The sequence below is a fragment of the Fringilla coelebs genome (assembly GCF_963513975.1).
Source record: "Fringilla coelebs genome assembly, chromosome: 1".
NCBI classification, from domain to species: domain Eukaryota; kingdom Metazoa; phylum Chordata; class Aves; order Passeriformes; family Fringillidae; genus Fringilla; species Fringilla coelebs.
This window is the reverse complement of record NC_140028.1, coordinates 33,031,640-33,058,261: the sequence shown is the minus strand read 5'-3', so window position 1 is coordinate 33,058,261 and position 26,622 is coordinate 33,031,640. Positions and strand designations below refer to the sequence as shown.

Sequence of the window (26,622 nt, the reverse complement as noted above, 5' to 3'; positions counted from 1 at the left end):
TAAATGCACTCAACAGACATCTTGGAGGAACAGCCATTGACTAGGGAAATGATACCTCTGCTTGTATATACACAGATACAGTTGGAATGTGTAGGATCTGGGCATGGAGGATGGTACAGAACAGGGGTGGATAATGTCCTGGTTCTGGCCAGGAGAGGGTTAATTTTTCCAATTGCCAGGAGGGGCCATGGCTAGGACCTGGACATTATTCTATACCACCTCATGTCATTGCCATGTCTCGGGGAGGGAGTCTCTTCCAGTCCCAGTGACTGTGGCAGAGGGTATGGTCAGGTATTGGCTGTTGTCAGGGAGTTTCTGTGGGAATTGTTCATTTCTTCTACCCTCTGTCATTAGCATTGTTGTTGTTACTGTTTGTTTTCTTATCCCATTGCTGTTTCTAGTACATTGTTCTTATCACAACCCATGAGATTTACCTTTTTTGTTTCCAATTCTCCTCCCCAGCCCACCACAAGGGGAGGTGGGAGTGGGAAGGGGAGAGTGAGTGAGCGGCAGTGGTTTGGAGAGTGTGTGGGATGCTAAATTGGATAGTACCATTCCTAAACCAAAACATCAGGTTACATTTAAGAGGTGAAGGGTGGGAACCAAAGAAACTACTTGAATGACCCGGCCTAGAAAACAAATGCAAAGGTAAGGTGGTGCATCAGTAGCTTCTGGATCAGAGTTGAAGGGAGAAACCAAGAGGTGAAGAACTCTCAAAGAAGTGCAAGTTAAAAGCATAATTTAAGCCTGTAATTATTTAAGGAGAAGAGACATAGGAGAGAAAGACGGACTGCAGTAAGATAAATGTAAGGTGGAAATCTGTATCTCCTGGACCCAGAAACTGCCTCAGACACCAGCTAATTTTACAAGATAAGTTACATGCATGCCCACACTCAATAGGGCAAGAGTGAAACCTTGATGGCAACGCTACGATTCTGGCTGAAGAGCTTCATTTTCCCCCTCCCATACCTGAAAGCCTTGAATCCTTGCCAAATATTCCAGCTGTTTTGAAGGCTGCACTGTAGAACAGGGGGAAGCAGGAGATATTCCTTTTAGACCTATGGCTTCGGCAGTTGGGGACGTTCCATTCATGAGAAGTTCCCTGGCAATGGTGGCTGTGCTATTTGTGGTAGGAGATATGCTGAAGAAAGAGCTAGAAGTCTGGCTCATTTCTTTGGGTGACATATAGCTTACAGTGGTACCAGGGGCTGATTTGTTGCGGCTTGCTTCCATCTCTTGATATACGTCAGGGGAGAGATGGAGTATTCCCTTTGGTGCTGAAAACAAAACCAAAGATCATTCTCATTACTTTAGAATGGGTTTGACACGTAGACAATTTTCATTAACATATTTTACAGTCAAAAACAAAGTAAGAATTAAGAAGCAGTATTTTTTTTTTACAGTAACTGTAAATTATATTTACAAACAAAGCAAATTTGAAGGGGCCTTCCTCTTCCCCAACTCTTTTTAAAATGGTACAAACCTTAACTTTAAAACTAAACTGCGGCTAGCATAGAACACACAACAGGAACAAAAAAATGTTTGGAGACCTACAAACCATGATGTACAGATGTTACTTCAAAATAGTAGCACAATCATTATTTTCCTACATTCTTCTACCTCCTGATACAATAATTTTTCACAAATAATTGAAACTAGTCTATATCAGCACTGTTGCCACCAGAAGTAGTTTAGTTTTTTTCTCCCAGTGCTTGTACTCCCCAGCTGCTCTGTTGCCAGCACCTGTAGGCCCAGGTAAGGATGTCCATGAGAATGAGCTGCAGGAGGTATTGGCTGTTCTCAGGGGGTTTCCATGGGAATTGTTCATTTCTTCTCCCCTCTATCATTAGCATTATTGGAAGGGCAGTGTGGTTCCTTGCAGTAGCAGCACTGCCTCAAGTGCTGGCTTAAAGAGTTTGCTGAATCACAATGGTAGCCTGGGGTTAAAAAATCTTAAATTGCCTTGCAGCCAGTGCTAATGATTCTGATGTGACTGACTGCTCTGCAGTGAAAAGGAATTTATTTCTTTATTTATCTGCATAACCTATAGTTTTCAAATAGCTACTTGCCTTTGAGAACATTTCTACTGAAAAAGGAAAGCACATATATGTGTCCTACTTAATATCAACAGGAGTTAAGGTAAACGTTAAAAGAGCTAGATTTATTTATGTGAGTAATTTCTAAATATTTCCAATGAAATGTAAATTTGGGATAATTTATCTACATTCAAACATTTTGAATACATTTTTAGAAAGTATCTCAACCCTCAACCTGCTTGGAAACAGAAATACATGCTTGATCAGTTTTGCTGATAGTCCTGTGCGTGGTAATGTGCAGAATTAAGTCTGAAGTTTGCTAGTTTTCTTATATAATTAAGCATTTTTTGGAAACACAAATAACCAGTTGGCTGATACTAGAGGGAAACCTTTTTCTTATTATTAATGCATCAGAAAATGAGCTTGAAATGTGTAATTTCATATTAAGAACATACTTTAATCTTCTAGCATATAATATGAGTGAACCTGAGCCATATGGCATTTCATTCTAGGGATAATAAACCTGTTTGTGAACTGATTTAGTAATCCCAAGAGAAATCAAAGGGTTCAATGTTTAATTCATTTGCAGTACATATTAAATTAATCTCAGAAAGTAGAATAAATTCAAAGAAGAGGAGGAAATTAATTTCCAGTACCTAGGAAAGATTCCTTTAATCCTAGAAGTGCAAGTAGTACTTTTAAATAAAATGTCTACCACAAGGAGAAGACTCAAAAAATATTACCTGTAATTAATATCCTCACTTTCAACTACATGGTGAAAATGGAACTTCCTCAGTGCCGACTCAGCAAACTGCTTACAGGTGAATCTTTTAATTGATTTACTTGTACATTTGGCTTTTAAATTCATATTGCTTTTAGAAGTCTGGAACATCTGCTTCTATCATTTACAAAGACATATCTGTTATTCACCTGATTGCTCTCCCCACCTACCTCCATAGGGCTGGGGAGTCTGGTTGGATCCTGAGCATTAAGGCTGCTTTTACCTAGTTTAGAACTGGCTCCAAAGGCAGTAGACTGAGCTCCAGAACTAAGCACAAATTCAAGACAATGCTGCTGGGAAAGATGGAGGATAGGATCCCTAAAATTTCTTTTTCTCTATCTGGGACAATTTCAAACATAATCTAATAGATAAACAACTGTGTAAATACACAGCATTATTTTATGGCACATAATCACTATATGAGAAGAGAGACTTGACACACTTTTCCTGAGGCTGTAACCTCCCAGGCCTACCTCTGCCTGTATTTTTAAAGTCTTACACAAGATGTAAGATTAATGAAAATTGAAAAAAAAAAAAAAGATAATACACATCTTGATAGTTGACATTAGGTTACAAAACTAAACAGCAGTAAAAATACTGAGTGGCAGGTGTCCACCACCTCCTAAGAACTGCCCACTGTAAATCTGATTTCCCACGAATGTTTCAGAAACAGAAATGTAAACTGAACAAAAGATAAAACAGTCTACTTGTTTAGAAATAACATGATATTAGCCCCCCTAATAAATTTTAGAAAAACATAGTACAATGTTAACTTTAAAAAAAGTTTAAAGAAGTTTAAAATCAAGTCCAGTGCTGCAGATGTCTGTTCCATTGATGTAATATTACTTAAAACAAACATTTTACATGCTTTCTCAGCCATTTCACTGTTTTTACATGATCCACCCAAATATCTAACTGCTGTCTGGAACAATGGTTTGGAATACTTCCAGATTACTAAGCTTTCTAAATGTTAAAATAACTAATATGCAGCATATGATGAATAGAAAGATATTGAGCAGAGTATAGCAAATGCTCTTAAAGTACTGACTTTAATGGTGATGTTAAATTAATAATAGTACTTTTACACTTTGCAACACCTTACTGCTAAAGACTTCAAAGTGCTTTATAAGCAATAATTAATTTAAATCATACATTGGCTCTGAGAGGCAGATATTATATTACCATCATTGATTATCTCTGGAAACAAAGTAATGTAATATTCTAGACATTACATTAATGTAGTTGCAAGATATTAACTTTTTATATTCAGGGCCTATGTTTCATGAAGCTTCTTACAAACATGCTTTAAAAAGCCAATAAAAACTTGGTCTCTTTGAAAACTTCTATAAAACATCTATTAATTGTAATTCATTATCTATTTTTAATGTATTACTGAGGATATTTTATATATCATTCCTCACTGTTGCCTGCTTACTTCAACTCTACTGGATTATAGGAAAGTGTATAAATATATTTAGTTACAGTAGTAGAGGTATCAAATGACAAGGGATACAACGACAACAGAGGATTAAGTGCAAGAACAAAAGAACCCTTCAGAAATTATCTTAATTTGTCTTCTAACAATCAGTTGATTAAAAAGCAGGGGAAAAAGAAATACTATCCTCTAACACCTTTATGCATTGCAGGAGAACATCTCCAGGCAAACATTTTCATTTGTTTTTACTTTGCAGCTAAGAAAAAGCCTTAGACTTTTGTGTCCACTAAATATTTATCCCATAGAAGCTTCACCATACTCCACAGGAAGAATCATAATTATTAGGAGTCCTAGGATCTATAATAGACCAACAACACTGCACCTTCTGGTGGACATTAACTTCGAGGCACATTTATGAAGCATGTTAAAATAATTTCCATTTATATTATTTAAACCTGTGGGCAAATGTGCTACAAAAATATGCAGGCTAGCTATGCAATGTAATCACTAACATTTAAAAAACATGTCTTACTCATCATGGGCAGTAATTGTTTGCAGTCTCTCACAATCTTCTGAAGTCTATGAAAACACACCAAAGACCTTTCTTACCTAAGAATAAATTTCATCTTCTATTGTCTAGTTTTGCTGTCACATACTAGATAACAGCAAAATAGCTTGGACTCCAAGGCAAATGTATGAATAAGATACAAGATGGGCCAATAATCCTTCACAAGCCTTGCCCTGGAAATGTAATCTCAGTGCTTTGATTACACCTTTTTTTTCACAGCAGCCATAATAGAGACAATCTTTAAAAGTTCTGTTTGAGTGATATTATTTTTATCCCTAACCCTTTCTCTTCAGTATCCCCTTGGCTGTGAAGAGGAAGACAGGGGGACATTTCTACAAATAGGTTCTCCACTTTCTGGAGTTTGTGGTAAACAAAACTAACTATTAGAAAACTGTCTGCATGGCTAATGGGGTGAAGAACAGCAACTGACAGTATTACTGAACAAGCCTCCATGTAATAAGACTCTGCAAAAATTTGCTGATACAGGAACAGTGACAAGTTACCCACAGCAGTGGGCTACTAAACTAAGAAAAGTTCAGAGTGATGACAGCATTGCCTGCACACTCACAGCTATTAGAGCCTACACAGGTACCACTGGTGTCCTATTTCCAATTTTCTGTTTCTCTCAGGAAGATCAGAAAACACTAAAAGTTTAGAATTCAATTTTATCATTCAACTCCACAAGATGGCCTACAGAATCAGGCTTGTGTTGTCAATCTGCATATATGTATATATGTATGTATGTCAGTGCTACTTCATACTTAATCAGTAGTGTAGGGATACTCTTCCTCTGCCTTCACTCAATGACTTCTCTGGTTCAGGGGCACTCACTAACTTTTATATTTATACTTGGTCTAAACCACAACTTTATTCTTTCCTGCATAATACAGTTTTCTCCCCAAATTCTTGCTCATCTTATAAAAAAAACTATACTTGTTCATGTGTCAGAAGCACTGCCAGCTGCAATATGACTTCCCCTGACCCTGCTGAAGAGCACATGCTCTTCCCTGCACTACAACCAGTGATGTGGGACATGGCACAAAGGAGTGTTTTCACATCCTGTGCAATGATGCAGAGTAAACAATGGTATAATTCTGTATATGATATGGTCATGAATTAAGTTTAGCACCCTGGTATCTGAAATAACCCATCACTAGATGAAGAAAAGACTGTTCATAAGGAAATAATCAGTATTTTTGGAACGGAATTAAAAACTTGATAGATAATCATCAAAAAGCTTTCAGATTATGCTGTCTGTAGTCACATTGAATAAAGCCTTCTTATAATGTGGTACATGAAGTACAGGGAAAAATTTTGTAGTAAGGCTGTAAGAAGGAAAAGTTAGAACTGGATCTAATCCTGATTTCACAATTTTGAACATTAAAATGGACAAGAACTTAAGAGGTATGGGGGGATACTCAAACACAATAATTACTCCCTAGAACTGGCAGGTTCTCAACAGGCCCTAAAATATGGCCCATTACAAATCTACTGACATAAAAAAAGAAAAAGAGAGAATTTACAAAATCAAATAACTACTTCAATAACAAGACTGAAAAATGTAAATATTATAATAAGAAGAAATTATGGTTTTATACCCCACTCAGTGTAAAAGACTATTTATATACTAGAATATTTTCAAATTTCATTACCTCAGTAGGAACTCAGAAAAGGTCAGTCAGACAATTGAAGAGGCAAATAGTATGGCCATTACGTTCTCAGCAATTGTCTGCACAGTCTTGGCTTGAAATACCAAGCTGCAATCATTACTTACTTAACACAGCTATCCGTGGTATTTCTAAGTCACCAGCTACTGCAATATTCAGACATGAAAAAATGTTCTGTCATTACACAATGTCTTTCAATCAAAAGATCTCGTCTACATGACCTTAAACAAACTGATGTTATATAAAGCTGCTCATTAAAATACAAACTTTGTTTAACCTTAAAATAACTACGGTACAGAAGTATATACTATTTAGTTCTTCATGAAATCAGGTCTTGATATCCCTGATTTCACTGGACTATTTTTTGTATAGCCAAACCAGAAATTGCAGTATTGCAGGATTTAAATTGTATGCATTTCTGTAAAATTTGACATTTAACTTATATGAGGAAAGTCCTTTGAATTCTCCCTCAGCTTTACCCCTGCTTGCATACATAAGATTTTGGTAAAAAATAAGACATAGTGTTTGCAGTGGGGAATTTCTACAGGATATTCTATGAAATATTCCAATAAACAGATGAAACATCTACACTGTTTTACATGATAATTCCTGCATCATAATTTTCCAGCAATATGTCCACATCCCGTATACCCAAAGATTTTGATTGAGCAGGCTCAGGAACAAAACTAGCAAAATACTGAAGGAAGGTCAGTATTCTTAGCAGTAAAGAGGATCAGCAAATTTGGAGCAAGAGCAAATCAAGCTAGTGAGCTGGCAGATCAAGGTGCTTGTAATAGCTGCTAGAAAGTGATATTTGTGGGGGTAAAGCAATTTAGGAGAGTGCCTGAGTGCAACCGGAGGGAACCTGTGCAGGCAAGACCATTCATTAACAGATTAGGAGGGGAATGAGAATGGTGATGATGAAAACAAAAGCCTGACCCACACAGAGAAGAGATGAAATAGTGAGCAGACCTACCAGACAAGGACAGAGAGGTTGCTGAAGCTAAGAAGGCCAAGGGGGCCATCAACAAGCACAGCAAATGTATGAGTGAGGAGGAAATTAGAGGAAAGAGCCTCCTCTGATTGCTGAAAGAGCGTGAACAAAAGAGTGGAGAATTAAGTTTTAGCTCTGTCAGCAACAAAGTTTCAGTTCAGGAGATTCAATTTTTTAAGGACATGATTATCCCAGACTAAGGGTGATGTACATGGTGGGTTCCAGATTGGAGGGAAGGGTGTTGGAAAAGGAGAAAAGACTCCAGAAAAGTGAAAGTATTTACAGTAACACTGTACTGAGGTGAATTATGTGATACTGCTCCATTTTGTCACCTAAAGACAGAATACCAAATGCAGATACTTAGCATAATTACATAATTAAATCTGAATTGGAGAGTTAACATCAAAAAAGAGCTCTGCATTTCTGCTTCATGTGCAGATTTTTCCAAAGGAATAGACTAGCAACCTTGAATAAATGCAGTTCATATCGGCCTTTTAGAAGACTGATAAAAACAAAAGGATGCATTGTCTGAAATCATCTCTAACCACAGAGCTGGCTTCCTCTTTATACATTTCATACATCAAAAGCTTGATGGCTAAGCAGTTTCCCAGACAGGTGTCTCGAGTTCCTTCTTGTCTTGAGGGCACCCAAACCACAGACCCCATAGCCCAAGTCTGTATTCCCTACATATGCACAATCTGTGCTACTCCAGAACCAGGCAGCAGGTTTCTCACAACCCTTTCTTTTTAACCTGTATCTAAAATAGGCAGAATACCTGTAAACCAGCCAGAGAACACCTGAATATACATCTGCACTTTCATTCACAAGAGTTTCAATCAACAGGCAAACTACAGTCATGATTACTTTAGATCACTCCTTCCCTATGAATTTCCTATATTTAATAGCATTTCATTGTTCCTTTTTTGGCTGCAAATCATATTAGATGCACATCTCCAAAAGGCAGCTGCCATTATCCAGATTACTCTGCACTCCATGAATACTCTCCTTCTGCTGCAGAAGGAAACTAAGTCTCCAATGCTCTGGGCACATGCTTAAAACACTGGGCTCTTTATAAACACACACTACTCTAAACTCAGCACAGAAATCATCAACCCTGAAGATGCAAACCTTGCAGAGCTCTAAGCACTTAACTGAGCATCTCAAAAGGGGAAGTATGGGAAAGAGATAAGGACCACTTGCAGTTGTTGTCTGATGCTCCAGAGTTGGGCCCAAATCCCGCTCACACATAAAAATGCTAATTTGGCTCTTGTCATTAGTTCTCAAAAGAGCAAAGAAAAAATAACACACTCTTCCCTGTTTTGTTAATATGTTTTTTAATATTAGGTGTTTTAGAAGTTTTTTCAACTATTAAAAAAATGAAAGCTGCATTTAATTGGTATTACGCTGGATAAAATAATTTTCATTGTTAGATGAAACATAAAAATAACACATCAGTTATTAATAATGCCAAATGCAGCATGGATTTCCTAGTTTCAGTAAATAAGGAAAGAAATAAAATTGAACAAATCTCCTGCTTCTAAATTTAATTTTCCAGTATCTTCAGTAAGAAAGAAAATTTAATTAGAAAATTAGCAAATCAACTCAGCAGTTACAGAGGCAAGGTATTATTTAAACATAACCAGCTGTGATAAGAGACTCTAGACAAGATTGTGAAACATATAAAGTGAGGACAAATGGCTCAGCTGAAGGAACTGCTCTATTGATGGTATAATGCTCACCTGATAGTTTGTTAGCTAAAAAAATCCCCACAAAACAGAACAAAAATATCAAAATGTGCAGATGGAAAACTATTGTTCTGTGGCCTTTAACCAAGTAAGTGGTGCTGTCCATACCTTTACTGTGGTTTCTAGTCAGAAAGGGAAATAATTCAGGAAACATTTAGTGATGTATCAATGTAACTCCTAGCAAGAGTGCATTACAATTAACAAAACTGAGTACATTTGGAAGAAATTCAGAGCCAAGTCCAATGCAACAGCAGTACTTAGTAAGTAAAAATGCACACAATCCACTATAAATCCTCTTTGAAATATACCCAAAAGAATTACATATTTCAGCAAAATAAAACACACAAACATTCCAATTAAAAATGCCCAAATTACAACACAAAAATTCTACTCTAAAACTATAGACTTCTGTTCATGCTCATGGAAACATGGGGTATTAAATTATCTACTGGAAGTTTTCACCAAAATCCCCAGCTGAAAAACAAACAATTAGAGGACTATATAAAAATATCTTTCTGAAGCTACTGAGGGCCAGAACTACAAAGTTCAAATAAATTTTGTTTCCTTCAATGTGAAGATGTGTTAGTAGGCAAAGTTTCATAAATACATAATTTATGTTACATTTAACTTCTCCAAAAAGCTGGTGAAGAAACTTTTAAGTAAGTATCTGAATGTAGCCACACATTTAGGGCTTATAATAACACCAAATCTTTTTGTATTTTTATACATCTTAATTTATATTTCTTAATCTAATATTGAAGTAGAGTTTTAAAAATACTAAAATAAATGCTATTTGCAGAAAAATATCAAATTTTCTCATTACAGACTTAAGAAACTCTTCAGAATATCTATTTGCTTTTTTCTCTCCTTTTTCTTTTTTTTTTTTTTTTTTTTTGTCACTGAGAACAATTGTATGAGATCAAGTATCTTTGTTCCTTAGGAGATCATCTGCTCCTGCTGCTCATTTACCATCTGAAATCATAATCATCTGTTGGTGACAATCTAATCATCTTCCCAGTAACTAATTGTGATGTCACAAACAAATGGTTATGATTTCAGGTGGTGAACAAACAGCAGGAGCAGATGTACTCCGAAGAACAAAGACTGTTAAGTCATGCACGAATCCCTAGTAATAAAATGTTAAGCAAGAAAAACAAAGAGTCTGTCCTTTACAGAGAGGTAAGATTGCTCTGAATGTGATTTTTTTTAAATTATCAGGTTTTCAGTACTTTGTGACTCCCAGAATTGTTAGAAATAGGTAAAGGAAACCTATACGATGGAAAACTGAAATTGGGAAACATGTAAAAACAGTTCTGGTCATTTTTTTCCTGCTTTGAATTATAATATCTATAAACACAGTAACATTTTACTTTTATTTTTATACTGTTTTTCATAGCTTATCTACAGTTTCTCCTAGAACACATCCTGTATGATGTTTGTGATTACCCCATGCAGAAATACAAAACAATGTTCCCATGAAAATGCACTTTGTAATAGGATTGTTTATTTGTTGCATATTTTGTTTCTGTTGATAACTACTTAAATCAAGAAAGATAAATGAGACTCTGTTTACGGTAAACATCTTCTATATGGGCTGCAAATGCTTCTGGTCTGCTCACAGTTTCTCAAAGTCTCTTCCAGAAGCATAAGGGAAAAAAACTCAGTGTTCTTGCCATTTCATATGTAAAGAATGTCAAAGATATCCCAAACCAAGAAACCAATAGCTTTGTGTTTCATCTTTCTTTGAAATGAAGAAGACAGGTAAAGAAGAAACCTGTGGGAAGAAGCTTTACCAGTGAGTTGGAGGAACAGAAGTGAGGTTTGTCACGTGGATAATGCATGAGTAACATGACAGTGGGCAGCAGGAGAAGTTAATGTTCAAGAATATTTAATAGGGAATACTAAATATATTTTGAGCTAGTAATTAGGAGGATACAAACTGTAGAGTATTTCTCAGCAAAAACAAACAACATCGTAGGAGTACCATGAAATCTGTTTTTCAACTGTACTAAAATATAGAACTGTAATGATTTTTGTTTTCTGTTGTACTGAAGTATACAAATTCCCTTTACTATTCCAGTTTTATTTGATTCAGATGGAAACACAGGGCATTATGCACACAAAGAAAGACTGTCTGCAATAGGAAACTGATGCACAATAGCCTGCCCTAGCAAGACACAATTGTTTTCCTGGAATAAAATTACTGGAAATATGAATAAAAGCTGCCCAATGGTAGATGTAGTAATCTCAGAGCCTCAGATTTTCAAGACCACTGAAAGTTACGTTTAAGGTAACAAGAAATGCAAACTGTACATTTATCTTTTAAGAAGGATACAAAAGGGAGGAAGCTGCTCCATTTGCACTCTTTTAAAGCTTCCTAACTTAAAAAAATTACTTTAAAAACTTCAAGAGTAAATTCACATATCAGAAAGTGCTGCTCTTAAAAATAAACTAGCATACTCACACCTGAAAGGATGGGACACTTTTTTATCTCAAAGTGTGGAACTTGTGGAGCTGCCTTTAAAAAACCCTGCACTTCACAGGTGCATGAGAGATCATGCATAAAAGTGATTTTTTTTATTCAAAACACCCTGGCAGTGTTCAAAGTCAGGCTGGATAAGTACCTGAGCAATCTGGTCTAGTGGATGGTATCCCTGCACAGGATGGCAGGGGTGGTTGGACTAGATAAGTTTTAAGATTCATTCCAACCCTCTAACATTCTATGATCACTTTAATCACCTGCTTATTATTAATGTTGCCTCTAGATTGGAACCCTCAAAAAAGGGGGTTAAGAGATTAAGAACAGTGGTCTCTGAACAAATGCTCTATGTCCATTGGCATGCTACATCTCTTTCAACTTCTAATTTACTTGTAGATCAGAAGAATGGAAATGAAGGCACTGACCACTACAAAAGTGTCCCAGAATAAAAACCCGTTTCTGTACTGTGGCTCTGGTGGCTGCAAAAAGATCTGTGAGCAGGTCTGTGAAAAATAAGTTATTTGGTCAGCACAAGTTTAAAATATAATTTCTGTTAATCTTGTCTCCTGTTGAATGAGTTTCCCTTTGTGTTCTTCTAGATTTGGTTTTACAGGTATAACTGTCAAAGTTGTCTTGAGCAGACTAAGAGATTGTTTTTTTCTTGTTGGTTTAACAGAATATTGTGGTTTCATCTATAAGTATTTCTGCTACAAGATAGTGAAAGGACATGAGAAAAGATAGAGGTCTAATTCTGCTGTCTCAAACTCTAAGACACTAACATTTGAAGATATTTCACAGCTCTTGTCCTTAGAGATTTTGACAATACAAACACAAATCATCTAAAAGTATTGATGGGGGTTGATGACAGGGCTGTAAGGAAGCCATTAATGGGAAGACTTAGATCCTGTAGAATCCTTCCTTTCAGGGAAACACAATGGCACTTGCTCCATCCAAGATCACTTTAACACTAGCAAACTGTTGTGTAAGTTGAAGCACAAATTATTCCTCAGATCTCTGGGTCCCTCTGTGGTGAGTGGGAAGACCATATAAATAATGGAACATTACTGAAACTCCTTAAAACCTGTTTTTAGGACCATGTCTTTCAGATGTATATAGGCAAAAAATAGAAGGTAGCTCATGTGTGTGTCCATCTCTACAATCCTTAGTTGAGGGAGAGTATGTTTGGCGCCATTAAGAAGTTCAAAACTACACACGATTCTAGAGAAAAATCCAGGGCTCTTGAAAAAGTGAAAAAGTACTATTTATATGATCTTTACCACTTTAAACAGCAAAAATCTAGTTATAAACTCATCAGGTTCTGTCCTATTCTTTACCTGTTGCAGTGAAACCAAATTCAATCTTCACCAACAAGGTTTCTTGGGCTTTTGTGTCTTACAGATAAAGCTCAAGGAAGAGAGGAACTACCAGTAGCAGAACCTCATCAGAGTCAGGGATGTTGTGAGAAAAGCTAGAAATCAGCCCATATAAATCACAAAATCTCAGAACTGCAGACTGGGTCAGGTTGGGAGGGACCACAGTGGGTCATCTGGTCCAATCCCTCTGCTCAAACAGGGTCATCCCAGAGCACATGGCACAGGATTGTGTCCACATGGTTCTTGAATATCTCCAGTAAAGGAGACTCCATAACCTCTCTGGGCAACCTGTTCCAGTGCTCAGGCACCAGGACATTAAAGGTCTTCCTCACATTCAGGTGGAACTTCCTGTGCATCCATTGGACCAAATGGGACCTATCTCAGTGTGCTGAGTAAACCAGCTTGCATCATTTGTGAGGCCACTCTCTGTTCTCTTCAAAAAGTCATGGAGATCAGAAGAAATCTCCAGTGCCTGGAGAAATGCATTATACTCAAAGAAGGCAGGCTGGTCAGCCTCAGTCTGGTCCCTGGGAAAACCATGCAGTCCTCTTAAAGCCATTTGTGGGCACAGAGTGTGATTGCCTTTCATGACAAAATGACTGGTTTTACGAATGGAGAACAGCGGATGTCATCTACCTTGGCCTTAGCAAGGATTTTGACACCATGTCTCCCACAGCATCCTTGTCTCTAAGCTGTGATTTCAGAGTCTAGGTAATTAAATTCCTAGATAATGGAAATCTGTTGGGACCCAACAGCAGCCTTCCAATATCTAAGAAGAGGTTGTCAGAAAAGATGGAGCCAGGCACATTACTGAGGTACATAGCAGAAGAACAGGAGATGACAGTCATAAACAAACAGGAGACATTCTGACAAGAATAAAAGAAAAAAAAATCAATGTGAAGAGTGTTAAGCACTGGAACAGGCTGCCCAGAGAAGCTACAGAACCTTCATGGCTGCAGAACTGTTAAAAAGTCATAAGCAACCATACCTCAACTTTGCAATGACTGTGCTTTGAGCAAGCAGTTTTGGTGACCTCCTAAAATCCCTTATAAACTGAAGGATTCAATTCTTCAATTAATAGATAAAAATTTCCTTGTTTCTACACTCATACCTACACTCACACACAGGACACTCAGGGCTCAATTCATCTAATTGCAACAAAACCCCAAAAATATTTACAAAAAGCATTTCAGTTGTCTTGGATAATCCAAATCATACAGAGACAAAGATAAATAAATATCAATATAAATTTGGAAAGCAATACTTACTATTACTTGTTGGCTCAGGAAACCCAACATTTTGGCCATTCCAACTTTTGTTTTCTCCAAGCTGAAACAGGTAGAAAAAGATAAGTAAGTAAAGAGCAAATTGCTCTCTAAACAGAACATTCCTGTTTATAAATTTAGTTGAAACATACTAAAAAGGATGAATTGAGACTGCCACATCTGTTCACAAAATTTTGCTAACTCATCTTAATTTTTGCCTAAAACAGGTTATTTGAGTAATGTACCCTTCATGAGTAAATATTAACAACTATTTCCTAACACTGAAATATAAATGTTTCCCCAAGGATTAGGTTCAACTCAAATGTTACCAAATCAGACTTAAATAAAATTAAATGTTTTAAGCAGCTCTCAACTGAAAACATAAACAGTCAACAGAAAAATTACATTCTAAAACAAGAAGATCCTAATTACCGGCTATGAAGGAATGTGTAAACACTATAAAGTACTTTGGGCATAATTTTAAAATATTTACTTGTTAGGAATCAATTTTGTCACTAAAGTGGAAGAAAAAATGATTGTAATTTTCAATTATTTTAATAGTTATTAAATAGTATAGAAGCTAGTTATCTTCAAATTAATTTTACTATGTTTAATACTGGGTATTACTCTGACATGGAAAAGGGGAACAATTAACACAGAGGTTTAAAATGAAGCCACTAGTGAGGTTTACACAGTAAATAAGATGGCAGTGTTCTAGATTTATGTATAAAACTGGATAAAAAAGTCAGAGGAGCTTCCTCATTACTTAGGAGCTATTGACAACCGGCTCTATGAATGTGAAATGAATGATCCTTTTCAGATTTCACTGGGATTTTCTATGTAAACAGAAAACCTCACAGCAAAGCAGGCTATATGCCAGAACAAAGTTGTAATCATTTGCTCTCGAAGATGGGGTAGAAAAGTGAAAGAGATGAGAAGGAAAATCAACCAGCTGAAATCTGCCTCTGCATCTCAGAGGCTGCATTAAGGCTGTTTAGATTACTACCAAGTCATAATACAGACCACTAGATGATACATTTTACTTGGAAAGGAGGATGAGAGAGCACACTATGAAAAGCAGGTACTTCAGCGGTTGTTTCCCTGCTTTTTTCATCATCATGTATGTACATCCCAAAGAGCCTTGGCAATGTGCAGTGAAAATGGGAGATATTTGATGGAAAAGGAGGACAGGCATTACAGTCAGCTTTCAAACTGGTCACCTACATCCATACACTTTACTTTATATAGCTTGTTTTATTCATATTATGAAGCAGGTAATATATATGTTTGAAAATACGTGTGACAACAGTTCTTCATATGAATAAGCAATATGAAATCTATAAATATGTTTGTATTTACTGCTGTTAACAACAGCATAGTTTTGTCAGGAATCCATCCTGACCATCTGTAACATGATGCCAGCTCAGCCACACTGTTACAGTAAGAGAAGATTTCCAACTTCCCTTATTCTTCTCTTTTTTTTTTGTTTATTAACTTGATCATGACAAGGAATTTAACAATTCCTCTATGAGTAAGTTATCCTTAGTACTGCTGCCTCACATGAATGCAATCTACCTTGGTTTTCTTCTCTCTAAGAGAATACAAGTGGCAAGAAGAAACAAAAAGGTGGAAACACGAAAAAATTACTACAATTCTCCATTCCCATCCATACAGTTGAAATTCTGACAATTGCAAAATGTCTCCCAGCATACCTCCAGATTGCTCTCCTCAAGGCTCTGCACAACCATTACTGATTTCTTTCAGGAATCAGTTTAACCCAGAAAAGAGCAGAGCCTTTACTTTTTTACATTACCTGGATTACTTGTGCTGCCATCAGCACTACACGTTGCTCTTATAACACTCTTAGGTCTCCATTAAAACAATAAATGCAGTCACATTTTATGTACCAGGGTTAAGGGAAAAAAACCACTGGATTTGGTTTTGCTTATTTTTAAGAGAGGAGGAATGGAATGGAAGGACTTGAGGAAAAGGGAGCACAGGGGAAAAAAGAATTGCCTTTTTAAACATAATCAAAAAATATACAGGTGAAAAATTATCAATTAAATTATCAATTTAGATATCAACCTGCTACATCAGCTAATCTACACTGGGACCCATTTTGGATTCAAACAGTGAAACAAGTATCTTCTAATGGTATATCTTTATTGTGCAATTTATATGCAAGGAATTTTGCAATGCTCAAATTGACAGAGATCTAAGAGCTATTTTTGCTCTTCTCCACCACAGTTTAGTTTGAGAGTTAAAATTCTTTCAGCTACACAAACTAACTTGTGCATCTCCAAATATGTCCAGACATATATACAGAAGATAAAACCAGATGCTCTAGATATTTCATGTCCTTAAACCCCAAAAAAGCTTTAAAAATTTGTTGTGATTTTGTTATGATACTGCCACTACATAAAAGTTGAGTACTGCACATTTTTTGGATACAGTAATGTTGTATTCATTGTATTCAGAATAATATTAGCCCATTGTACACTAGTCTACCAATCCTGAAATGTCTACATCTGCAAGTATGCAGTTAAGTCTGATTTTCTAAAGACAATGCATTTGTAAGCAATAGCTTAATAAATGCAGGGAAACAAAGCAGCAACATCCCTTTTTAGCCATTCAATTTTTTGGTAAGGATTTCAGTGTAACGACAAGTTTCCTATGTAGAGTTCTCCAAAGAAACTATGTTGTGGGCTGAATTTTTTCAGGCTTTATCTCTGAAAAACACTATAAAATTAGTTCAGCCAATTTAAAACCCTAGAATGAAAACCTATGTTTTCATATTATAATAAAAAAATTAATTTTTCTTTTTTGACTTGTTTTTTATTAAAGCCATTTGGCAAAATTGGCAGTGAAGAAAAAGTTGATAGTTTTATACCATAGAGAATATAATCTACAGCAGAAATGTCTCAGCATTCTGTTGAAAATGAATTATCATTTGACTCAGTCAAGAAGCTTTTTTTTTAAAATGGCCATGTCTGCACAGTGTGTTCTCACTAGGAACATCATCCAGCTTCCAAGGACTCTGTTCAGAGTCTTTCACACTTGTCTATGACTAAGACATATAGTGAAGAACACAGTGAAGGTGAGTGTGAACAGCACACATATTGCTGCTACTCTCAAAGGACAGTGAAACAGAAGAAGGTGGGGCCAAGTAACCAGTACAGTATTTCTTTTTTCCTAGTTAGGAATACAGAACATATAGAACAGAATATCTTCATATTTACATATTGTGTACATATTTACATATTGTATACATATTTACAAATTACATATTTACCCAGATGTGTACGTGTATGCTATATTCAGATTTATTATGTAGTCCTAGAAAAGCCCATCAGAACATTCTGTTGGCTACCTAGTGCAGCCACAGTAAACATATAAGTAATTATCAAAATATGTATATGACAGAAGCTGTTTAGGGTCCACAGCTTAGTCAAATACATTACCAAGTATCTTTTCAGAGAACAAAAGGCAAAACTTTAACAGCCATTTTTTGTTACCAAAGCCCTAATCAATAAATTCAAGACAGGAAAGGAGTGCTAAGTTACAGAGAGCTAACATGGAAATACATACTTGCAACACATATGAATTTAAAATGCAATTCCTTCTTCTTTTAAAAAAAAAGTGACACTTTCTTTATCCGTCATCAAATGTGAAAAGGCCATTATTTTTCTGTAATGCCTTTAGTGCACATGCAATGGGAAGATAAACATTGATTCTTACTTCATATATGAAAGTTACTAATGTTGTTCCTTTTGTTCCTTCTGTTCCTCTGGGCTCTCATGAATGCCCCAAATGGAATAAAAGCAAGAGGTACATTCATCCTGATTTGTAAGTAGAAATAGGTGCATGGATCACATGAACATTTTTGCACACACACTGTTCTATGGAACTGTTTCTGTTCCTAATTCCTCCCAAGGAGCAGAGGCTGCACTGAATATTAAGGGTAGTTGCAGAGCTGTAGCTAAACAAAGGCTAATCTGTGACCAGCAACTCCCTAAAACAGGGTGTCCACAAGCTTAAGCTATAGTTTTACTAAGTGATTGGCTGATACAGCTTAAAAACCTAGACAAGGGTAAATTGTGAGCATCACAACAACTGGTTCTCACCTTTTCTGTCTGGTCTTGAAGAGGAGTAGAGGCTTTGTATCCCAGCTGTAGCAACATAGCTTCTGCTGCATTTCTTTTAGCTATTTTCTTGTTTGGGCCTGTTCCAGTAGTAACATCATTGCCTACCTTTACCTTAAAAAGAAAATATTAATCATAAGCAAGATAAATGCAAGACTCCTTAATATCATATCATCATATAGTACTCTTGCTGATTTATCAACAGTGGTCAGCTCTTTTGAGGAAGAAGCAACCTTGAAAAAGCTACAGTAGCACAAAAGGAGACCACAGTATTCATTGAGAAGGGCTTGTTTAGATTTTTCAGATCACCAAACTCATACCCAGGAGCTACATTTTTCTGCATCTCAGTGCACACACAGTTGCCCCTCTCTTCCACCAGCCTCTGTGTCACCCCCATTCTCCCCAATGAACCTCTCCCCACTCTGCTAACACTGGAATTGCCCCAGGGTCTGCACCTCCTCTTTCTTGCAGGAAGGAGTGCTCCCTGCAGCAGCTCCCCAGCATCATCAGGACAGAATGCAGAGCAATGGAGAGACAAACAGACTTGAGATTTAACAAGAGTTGCCTCTAAGGAAGGACAAAAACCATATTTGCCTTCCTCCCACTTTGCTGCACTGCAAGGAACACAGGGGCTGGAGCTGCTTACACCTGACAAGCTTTGATCCAAACAGTCCTTGGAAAGAAGGCTCCTCAGTGCACCTGTGGTCTGTACAGTACAAAGGGTTTCTGACAAACATGATGCCTTTCATAACACTAGCAGAAATTAAAACCCCAAAATAAGGACAAATTGTAGGCAATGGATATCCACAAAATGTGTGGCTCCAACTTAATCCTTGGCTTTGGTACCAATCTTAAAACTCTTGGAGCTGTATGTGTCTGGTGTGTGACACAAGCAGTCTCACAGCTATTCATTCATAGCTCTTTGATGGGTCTATTTTGCTAGGTCCATTAAGCCCTTCTATTTGCCAAATTGTGTCTCAAAATAGTGCACAGTTTCAAAACCCATGTCAAAAAAAGGAAATCAAAACCAAATAAAAATAATAAAATCATCAAGATGATCTGAATAACAAAAAAAAAAAAAAAACAAACCACCCAGAGGTCAAAGACTAGAAACAGTTTGGAAGGAGCGTTAAAAAAATGGTAAAAAAAGGCATAGAAATGCTAAATAAAGAATAAATTATATTTAGTAGTTTATGTCATTCAATAATTCTTCACTTTCCTTAATTTATCATATATGTATTTTCCTAAAAGTTTAAACTCTTATTTACTCAAATACTCTTAATTCTAAGTATTAAGAAGAAGATGTAAATAAATGATAATCATGAATATCCCTTCCAAATACATATATATACATCATTATGCAAAAAGATTTGTCTACCTAAGCCAAAAATATTAATAATCTTGAAATATAAACCTTGTCTTCTGTGCAGTGCACAGTAACAATTAGAAAATAGCCAATCTGCTACAAGTTTCTATGCAATAAAATTGAGGGACTTTAATAGGACAAGACAAAAAGATAATTTATAACAGAGTTCACAATAAATCAATGTGTTGCTATTTCTCAGACCTGTAAAACTGGTTTAGCTATTATTATAACCTCTATCAAGGATTAAAGGCCTGACTACAAAGAGAAAGAGCTTTCTGAAATTAACTTTGGGAACAGAACACCAACTAATGTCATCAGAGGTTTTCTTCTGTTTATCTAGTAGCCAGGACAAGTAATTGGATCCATTTCATCACATCTAAACTTGCTCTTTGTGTGACAGATAAAAATGAACATATTATCTCTGGATATTTTACTTCCACATTCAATTAAATTAAATGAAAACATGGTTTAAGTAGTTTATACAAAGGTATTTTATTCTGATAAGGTTTTCTGCATGTCATAATGAATCCCCTGAGACTTCCTGAAGGTGGGATAAATAGCAAAATAATTTTAGTGTGAAGATATTACAAAGGGGTGAAAATGGAGTTTAAAAGTGTTTGTAACAAAGCAATTGCTCTGTGGAGTTTCATTAACTCTTTCTTTCACAAACCTTCTTAGATACAGGAATCTTCTACATATTGACTGCTTTTATGATTCCTTTTTTATACAAACCAAAGACTTTGCCATTATTGAAACTCCTCCAACAGAAAACTTCCAGCCCATGTTTCTAATACTGGGCTGTGTTACACTGCTCTGGCCTCACACAGCAACTACCGACTGTGGACAGTCCCATGGGGGGGTCTCAGCATGGGAAATGAGATTTTCTGTGACAAGATTACTCTTTTCCAAATACTTTCAGGTCTCATAAAATGTTAGAAATCCAAGTTTATATTCAGAAAAAGATTCTGCAACAAAAGAATACAATACTTTTTTTTTCCTTCAGAGAGAAAAATAATAAATCATAAAGAAAGACCACTTAGGCCCAAGAAAATTAAGATCACTAGCTAATCTTCATAGACATGAAGAAAGAACTTAGAGATTTAATTGAAAACATAACTAATTTTCTGGAGAATGAGGTGCTGGAACATCATAAATTTTGATTGTGATCAGAAGTGACATTTTGGTGTGGTTGGTAGACAACAAGTCAAAACATGCTGAGGTATGCTGTTCCGAGTTGTTCCGGCACAAAATTACCGTTGACTGAAAACACAAGAATACAGAATCCTTTCCTGATTCTAATCTTTCTCAACATGCTGTTGTGCTATCTAACAAAGTATCACAGTTATACCAAATTTTTGTACATGTTCTTAATTTAAATTTGAAAGGAATTTTAATTATCTACTCTTTCAGTATTAGGTCCAGTCAGAGGACAGTCTAAAACATGTGGTTGGCTTTTTTTGCTGTATTTCAGAGATAAACAAAGTCACAAAGAAACTGGAAATCAGAAAAATTTACAACACTATTTTTTCAAGCCAAAATGCCTGGTAATATGGAGATATTAATGCCCATATTTCAGAATACTAAGTGTTGCTGGAATCCTTAGATCAACACTAGCCCAATTTCATTTTTTTTCCAAAAACACAAGTAAAAGTAAATAAATCATGAACCATCAGGAATAAAGACAATAAGAATCAGGTGAAATAAAAATAAAAGTGTAAAATAATGCAAAATACATGAAAAGCATCTAGAGGGCACATAATTCAACTGCCATTTGTTTCACTAAGAGAAAGAAGAAAGTTTAGACAGGCTTTCTGATACTGTATTTCATACTGTTCCTGTCTATCTGACAGCAAGGCAAAAAGCCAAACAGAAGGAGTTCCACTTCATTTTTTGCCACCATTTTGCCTCAATTTGAACAAAACACTTAGCAAGGCCATCATCTCCAACGTGACACAAAGGATACCTGCATAACAAATTCCCGACGGCGAGGCATTCCTCTTTCTGAAAGAAGAACATACTCTGGCTCCTTCTCCTTTTTGGCCTGCTGGATCTGAGCCAAACGACTGATGGGATTCATTCCTTGACCATATTCTGGTCCAGTCTAAACCAGGTTTAAAGGAAAGAACCATTATTTCAGTATATATCCCTGTAACTACTACACTGCTTCAATAACATTTACTAGGATTCTCTCTTTTGTAATACTCCCTGTGAGAGAATAAGAAGTAACTTACTTTCCATTTTCTGATCATGAGACAAAAGATAAGAATCCTCAGGCTCAAAGCTGTGGAAAGAAATTGTCTGCCATTGTTGCAGGTATGCGTATACCTTGCATCTGCAATCTATGAAAACCCTCTCCTGTCTGTGGAGGTCCTCATAAGGATGGATGAAAATTAGCAGACTCATTAGTCAGTTATATCTTACTGCCCTGTTTCTAGGACCTTTCCCCCTAACCCCTTAAAACAGTTTGCCACAACGCTGGAACATGCACTACACTGAGAAGAGGTGGGATTTGCACAGGGACAAAAACCATTTGCCATACATAAGGATGCTTCCTCTTCCAGCCTTCCTGCTTTCCTTCTCAGCACTCCAGGCCTTCCACCCTACAGTGCAACTTGCAACTAAAGGTGCAGAAGGTTTACTCTGTGTGTCATATGAATACCTAAAATTTACCCTAGAAGTGTTGCTTATGATGAACCACCCATAAAATATTTCAAATCCTTAACAGGCAATAATCCTCACAAAAACATGTCCAAAAGTATGGTTGGTGGGGGAATTGATCTCATGCCAGGGAAACAGAAGGACTGACAGTGGTCTGTCCAAGATTACACAGACAGGGGAAAAACTGCAGTCCTTGAAAACTCTCTAACTCTGAAATTCTTTTAATGAATTATTGCTCAAACAGCAAATGCTCTTTCAAAGCACATAGCTAGGAAAATATTTGTTGGTAGATTTTAAGAAGAAATTAAGACCCACAAAAATTTATCTGAAGTCATACTTAACTGATTTATACAGGATAACATAAAGAATGCACTTGCAAATGTAAATGGCATTTAAATGTAAAATTGTTATCATGTTATGAAGCTATTCCCCTTTTATGAAACCATTTGCTAAGAGAAGATGAGCACTCATGCTTGCTTGAGCTTCTCAAATAACAAACAAGTGTTCAGGAAACTGAAGAAATGATCAGCAACTGAAGGCAAAGACCAGAGAGGGATATTATATTTAGAAAGCTGTGCAGCAAATCCTACATAGTGTAACTGCTGAAGTAGTTAGAGAAGATGTAGGTGAAAGAGCTAAGACAATGTCATACACAAGGGCAGCTGTGTGGGCAAGAAGCCAGGCAGAGACAAAATGCAGAGCAGGCTAAATAAAGAGCGGGCCATAAGATACAGCCTCATAAATATATATGCAAATAAAAAGAAGTTTTTGTTGCCACTTTTTTTGAAGCTCAAAACACATGCAAGTTAAATTGAAAGAAATGGGCACATTGAAAGCATTTCAGGAGTTTGGATATTCAAAAAATAGAAACCATCTACATATTCAGCTTATTTTGACAACTAATGTCCCTTTCTAACAAGGCCAACTGTGTACAATTAAATTTAAGTTCGTAATGGCAAATGGTATATGGTAATATAAGAAATCTTTTCATTATTATACCCTTAGCCTCTTTCTTGAGAAAAGCTTTCCAAGATGTTTGGTGAAAGCCAAAGCCAAAAGACTTTTCCAATCTTCCAGCTTGAAAGCTGCATTAATGCTGATGGTTTTCTATTAAATCATTTTCCTGCCTACTTTTTCATATAAGTTTCTGAGAATTAGATCTGCAGAATTTTAATAGGAGACAGGTATCTAATTAATCTAGGTTTTCCTGAAAAATCACTTATTCTGTACTGAAGGCAAATGAAAAGAGGAAGGTGACAAATAAGTCTTTTGTACATTTTCCAAATCCACTTTTGCACTCTCCTAAGTACTTGCTTATTTTTAAGTGGTTTTCTGGTGACTGCTCTTTCAGAACTCTGCACTTTGTATCCTGAGTGTACAGATTTCTAATGGTCAAACTTTTAGTAAAGCATTGAAGCACTAATGTATCATGTATCTCTCTCCCTCTTCAAACTGGGGAGCAGAGAGAGCCCAGGGAGAGAACCACTACATATGCTAGAAGGGATTCTCTGAGGAGATGATGCTAAAACTTCACATGGCTGGACAGAGCTGCTTGGAGGGCTTGATCCTCCACTGGACCTGAACCAAACCTTTGAAGACCTCAGTGATGTGTGCTATTTACAAGCCATTCTGTTTGAGGATCCCACAGCATTCTCAGGATTTAAAAAAAGCCCAGGCGTATTAGCACAGACAAACAAGTAACAATATTGACAGTAACAAGCAACTGTAACAATATTGACAGAAAATTACAAATAAGCCTTTCTGGATTTAAAACCTGACTGTTACTTTCTGAGCAAACATTCTTAATTGCCTCAAAGGTGGACACATACCTTCAATATTGTTTTTGGACGCTTTTTAAAGTAAAGTTTTGGCTTTTCAATCACAGGAAGAGGAGGAAGTTTCTTAAGTTCTTGTAGTACAGCCATTGCAGCACGTTTCTTTGAGAGTTTCTTACTGTTGCCTTCTCCTTCTGCAGTGAATTCTCCTACTGTAACTCGTGTAACAAAGCTCTTCATGTGAGGAGGTCCACTTTCTTTAATCACCTTTTAAGAGAAAGTAACACTGAGTCAAAGCACCCTACGAGAAGATAACCTAATGTTTGTTATCTCTGCAATGAACTTATTACTAGTCCATTTTTCTTGCTAACTGAAGTTATTAGATTGGTTTCCATAGAACTGGGACAAGTATTAATGACAGTACGAGGTTTGAAGCAAAAAATTAAGACTAGCTGGATAAAGCAAATCTAGCCACCATATTCAGCTTTTCACAGAAAATAAGAGCAGACCTACATTTTTAAAGATTTATAGAATAACACAATATACCACAATTATGCATATTTAAACCAAGGCTGATAGGTTTTTTTCTTTGCAAGGTGCTTCACATATTAAAGCAATTAAATCCATGAAGGTCTAGTGGGCTTTGACTATTTCTTTATAAAAAACACATTCAAAACTGTATTAATTTGGCATTACCTCAACCTGTTTGTAATTTTTTCTATTCTCATCAAACCATTGGATGCTCATAGTCCCAAACTTCAGTCTCAATAGGTGCAGGCTGGATGCCTGCTCTCAACTCTTGCCTTGCCAGAGTACACAGCTCAGAGCAATATCCCATACATTTGAAAGGCTGACACATTCTTGCCTCCATGACTCTCAGCCGTCCTCCCAACAGTACTGAAAAGAATTACCAGAAGAGCCACCATAACTGACACAAAAGCCAATAATTTCTGAAAAAAACTCATTTATTCATTCCCTTCCAAACACATTTAGTACAACAATAAGAAAACCCATTTGAAGTACTTCACTACAACAAGTTATAGTAATATGGAAAGAAATTAAGTTCTGAATGCTGTACCTTCCTTTAGTTATTTTTCTGTCTTCAGTTATACATACATACATACATATACCCATACACACATACACATCTCCTTTCAGAAAGCTGATGCTAGGATGCATTCACCCCTAAATCAGAGCACTGCAAGTGCTAGGATAGCCATCCATCTCCTCGTGTATGCACGCACCATTTACTGGTCTGGACAATGTCTATCAGGAATTAAGAGACCTCATTTGGGAACAGGTTCTGTTATTTTGTTTGATGGGCGGAAGCAGCTACCTAATTTAATCTTTGTTATAGGTAATATGTATAAGGAGACATTAGAGTATCTGACAGGCATCTCTTTATAATATCTTAAAAATCAATATAAATACAGATTTTTTTTTCTTTTGATGGAATTATATCAAACCATTTGTTGAAGAAGAGTAATGTCTCTTTAGGTTGAGGAGGAAGGTGAATGGGAGCTGAGGTAAAGGTACCAGGGCCTTCTTGGTGTAATAACTATAGTTTTAATGTGCTCAAACCTTCAATTTTAACATTATTACAACATGTTTTGTATTAAAGTTCTTTTTATCAAGGTCATGTCCCTTGCATTATTTAGTTTTGCTGTTGCACTGTAATGAGGTCTCTATAGGCTTGTATTTCTTTTTTAAGTTCTCTTTTGTGGCAGCTTCACCCAGCAAACACAATTACCACAGCATATATCAATTAAAAGACACAAAATTAAAATTAACAGACAACTTTGTCCCATTTTCCCAGAATAAGATGACATCTATTCCAGAATGGGATTTTTCTGTTGTAATCCAGGAGTGTTCTCACTCTAAGATTCCGAGTATTAATTTCTGAAGTGTTTTCAACACTGCCTCACTTGGAAGTTGCCCACTAAAGCTTGACCACATGAGTGGTCAATGCACTGAGGGCACTGAGCCCTGCTGAGCCCCAGGACGCTGCAGTGCCTGTGCAGGAGCTGGGATGAGCCCAGTGCCAGCACCTCCTGCTATCAGACACAGTCAGGCATCGTGACCATGCCGAGCACCTTCATTGCACTGCAGCATTCCCACCTGATTTTACAGCACCTCAAACCATCCCTGTACTTTGTTATCCAAGTATTACAACATGCTTGCTGTAAAACATAGCTAAATTAACCTTACTAAGGTCCTTAATCTTTCTGTGGTTCTACTTATACTGTTATATAGGTGTTTGTCTTCACATGCAATATAATGTATTAATAAAATATACAGGAATGTCTATACTGACCAGATGAAAAAGGAAAAAATAACT

General features: G+C 36.5%; 1 protein-coding gene across 2 annotated transcripts in view; it reads right to left on the bottom strand.

Annotated features, from left to right (window-relative positions):
* STAU2 (staufen double-stranded RNA binding protein 2) overlaps positions 1-26,622 on the bottom strand; it is a 170,228-nt gene that overhangs the window by 84,015 nt on the left and 59,591 nt on the right. For both annotated transcript variants that reach the window (XM_084214937.1, XM_084214938.1), the window contains exons 8-12: positions 24,339-24,551; positions 21,815-21,952; positions 18,468-18,599; positions 14,347-14,407; positions 970-1,277 (exon numbers count right to left, since the gene is read on the bottom strand). In XM_084214937.1, the coding sequence (XP_084071063.1) occupies positions 970-1,277; positions 14,347-14,407; positions 18,468-18,599; positions 21,815-21,952; positions 24,339-24,551 (852 nt within the window). The remainder of the gene's footprint in view (positions 1-969; positions 1,278-14,346; positions 14,408-18,467; positions 18,600-21,814; positions 21,953-24,338; positions 24,552-26,622) is intronic.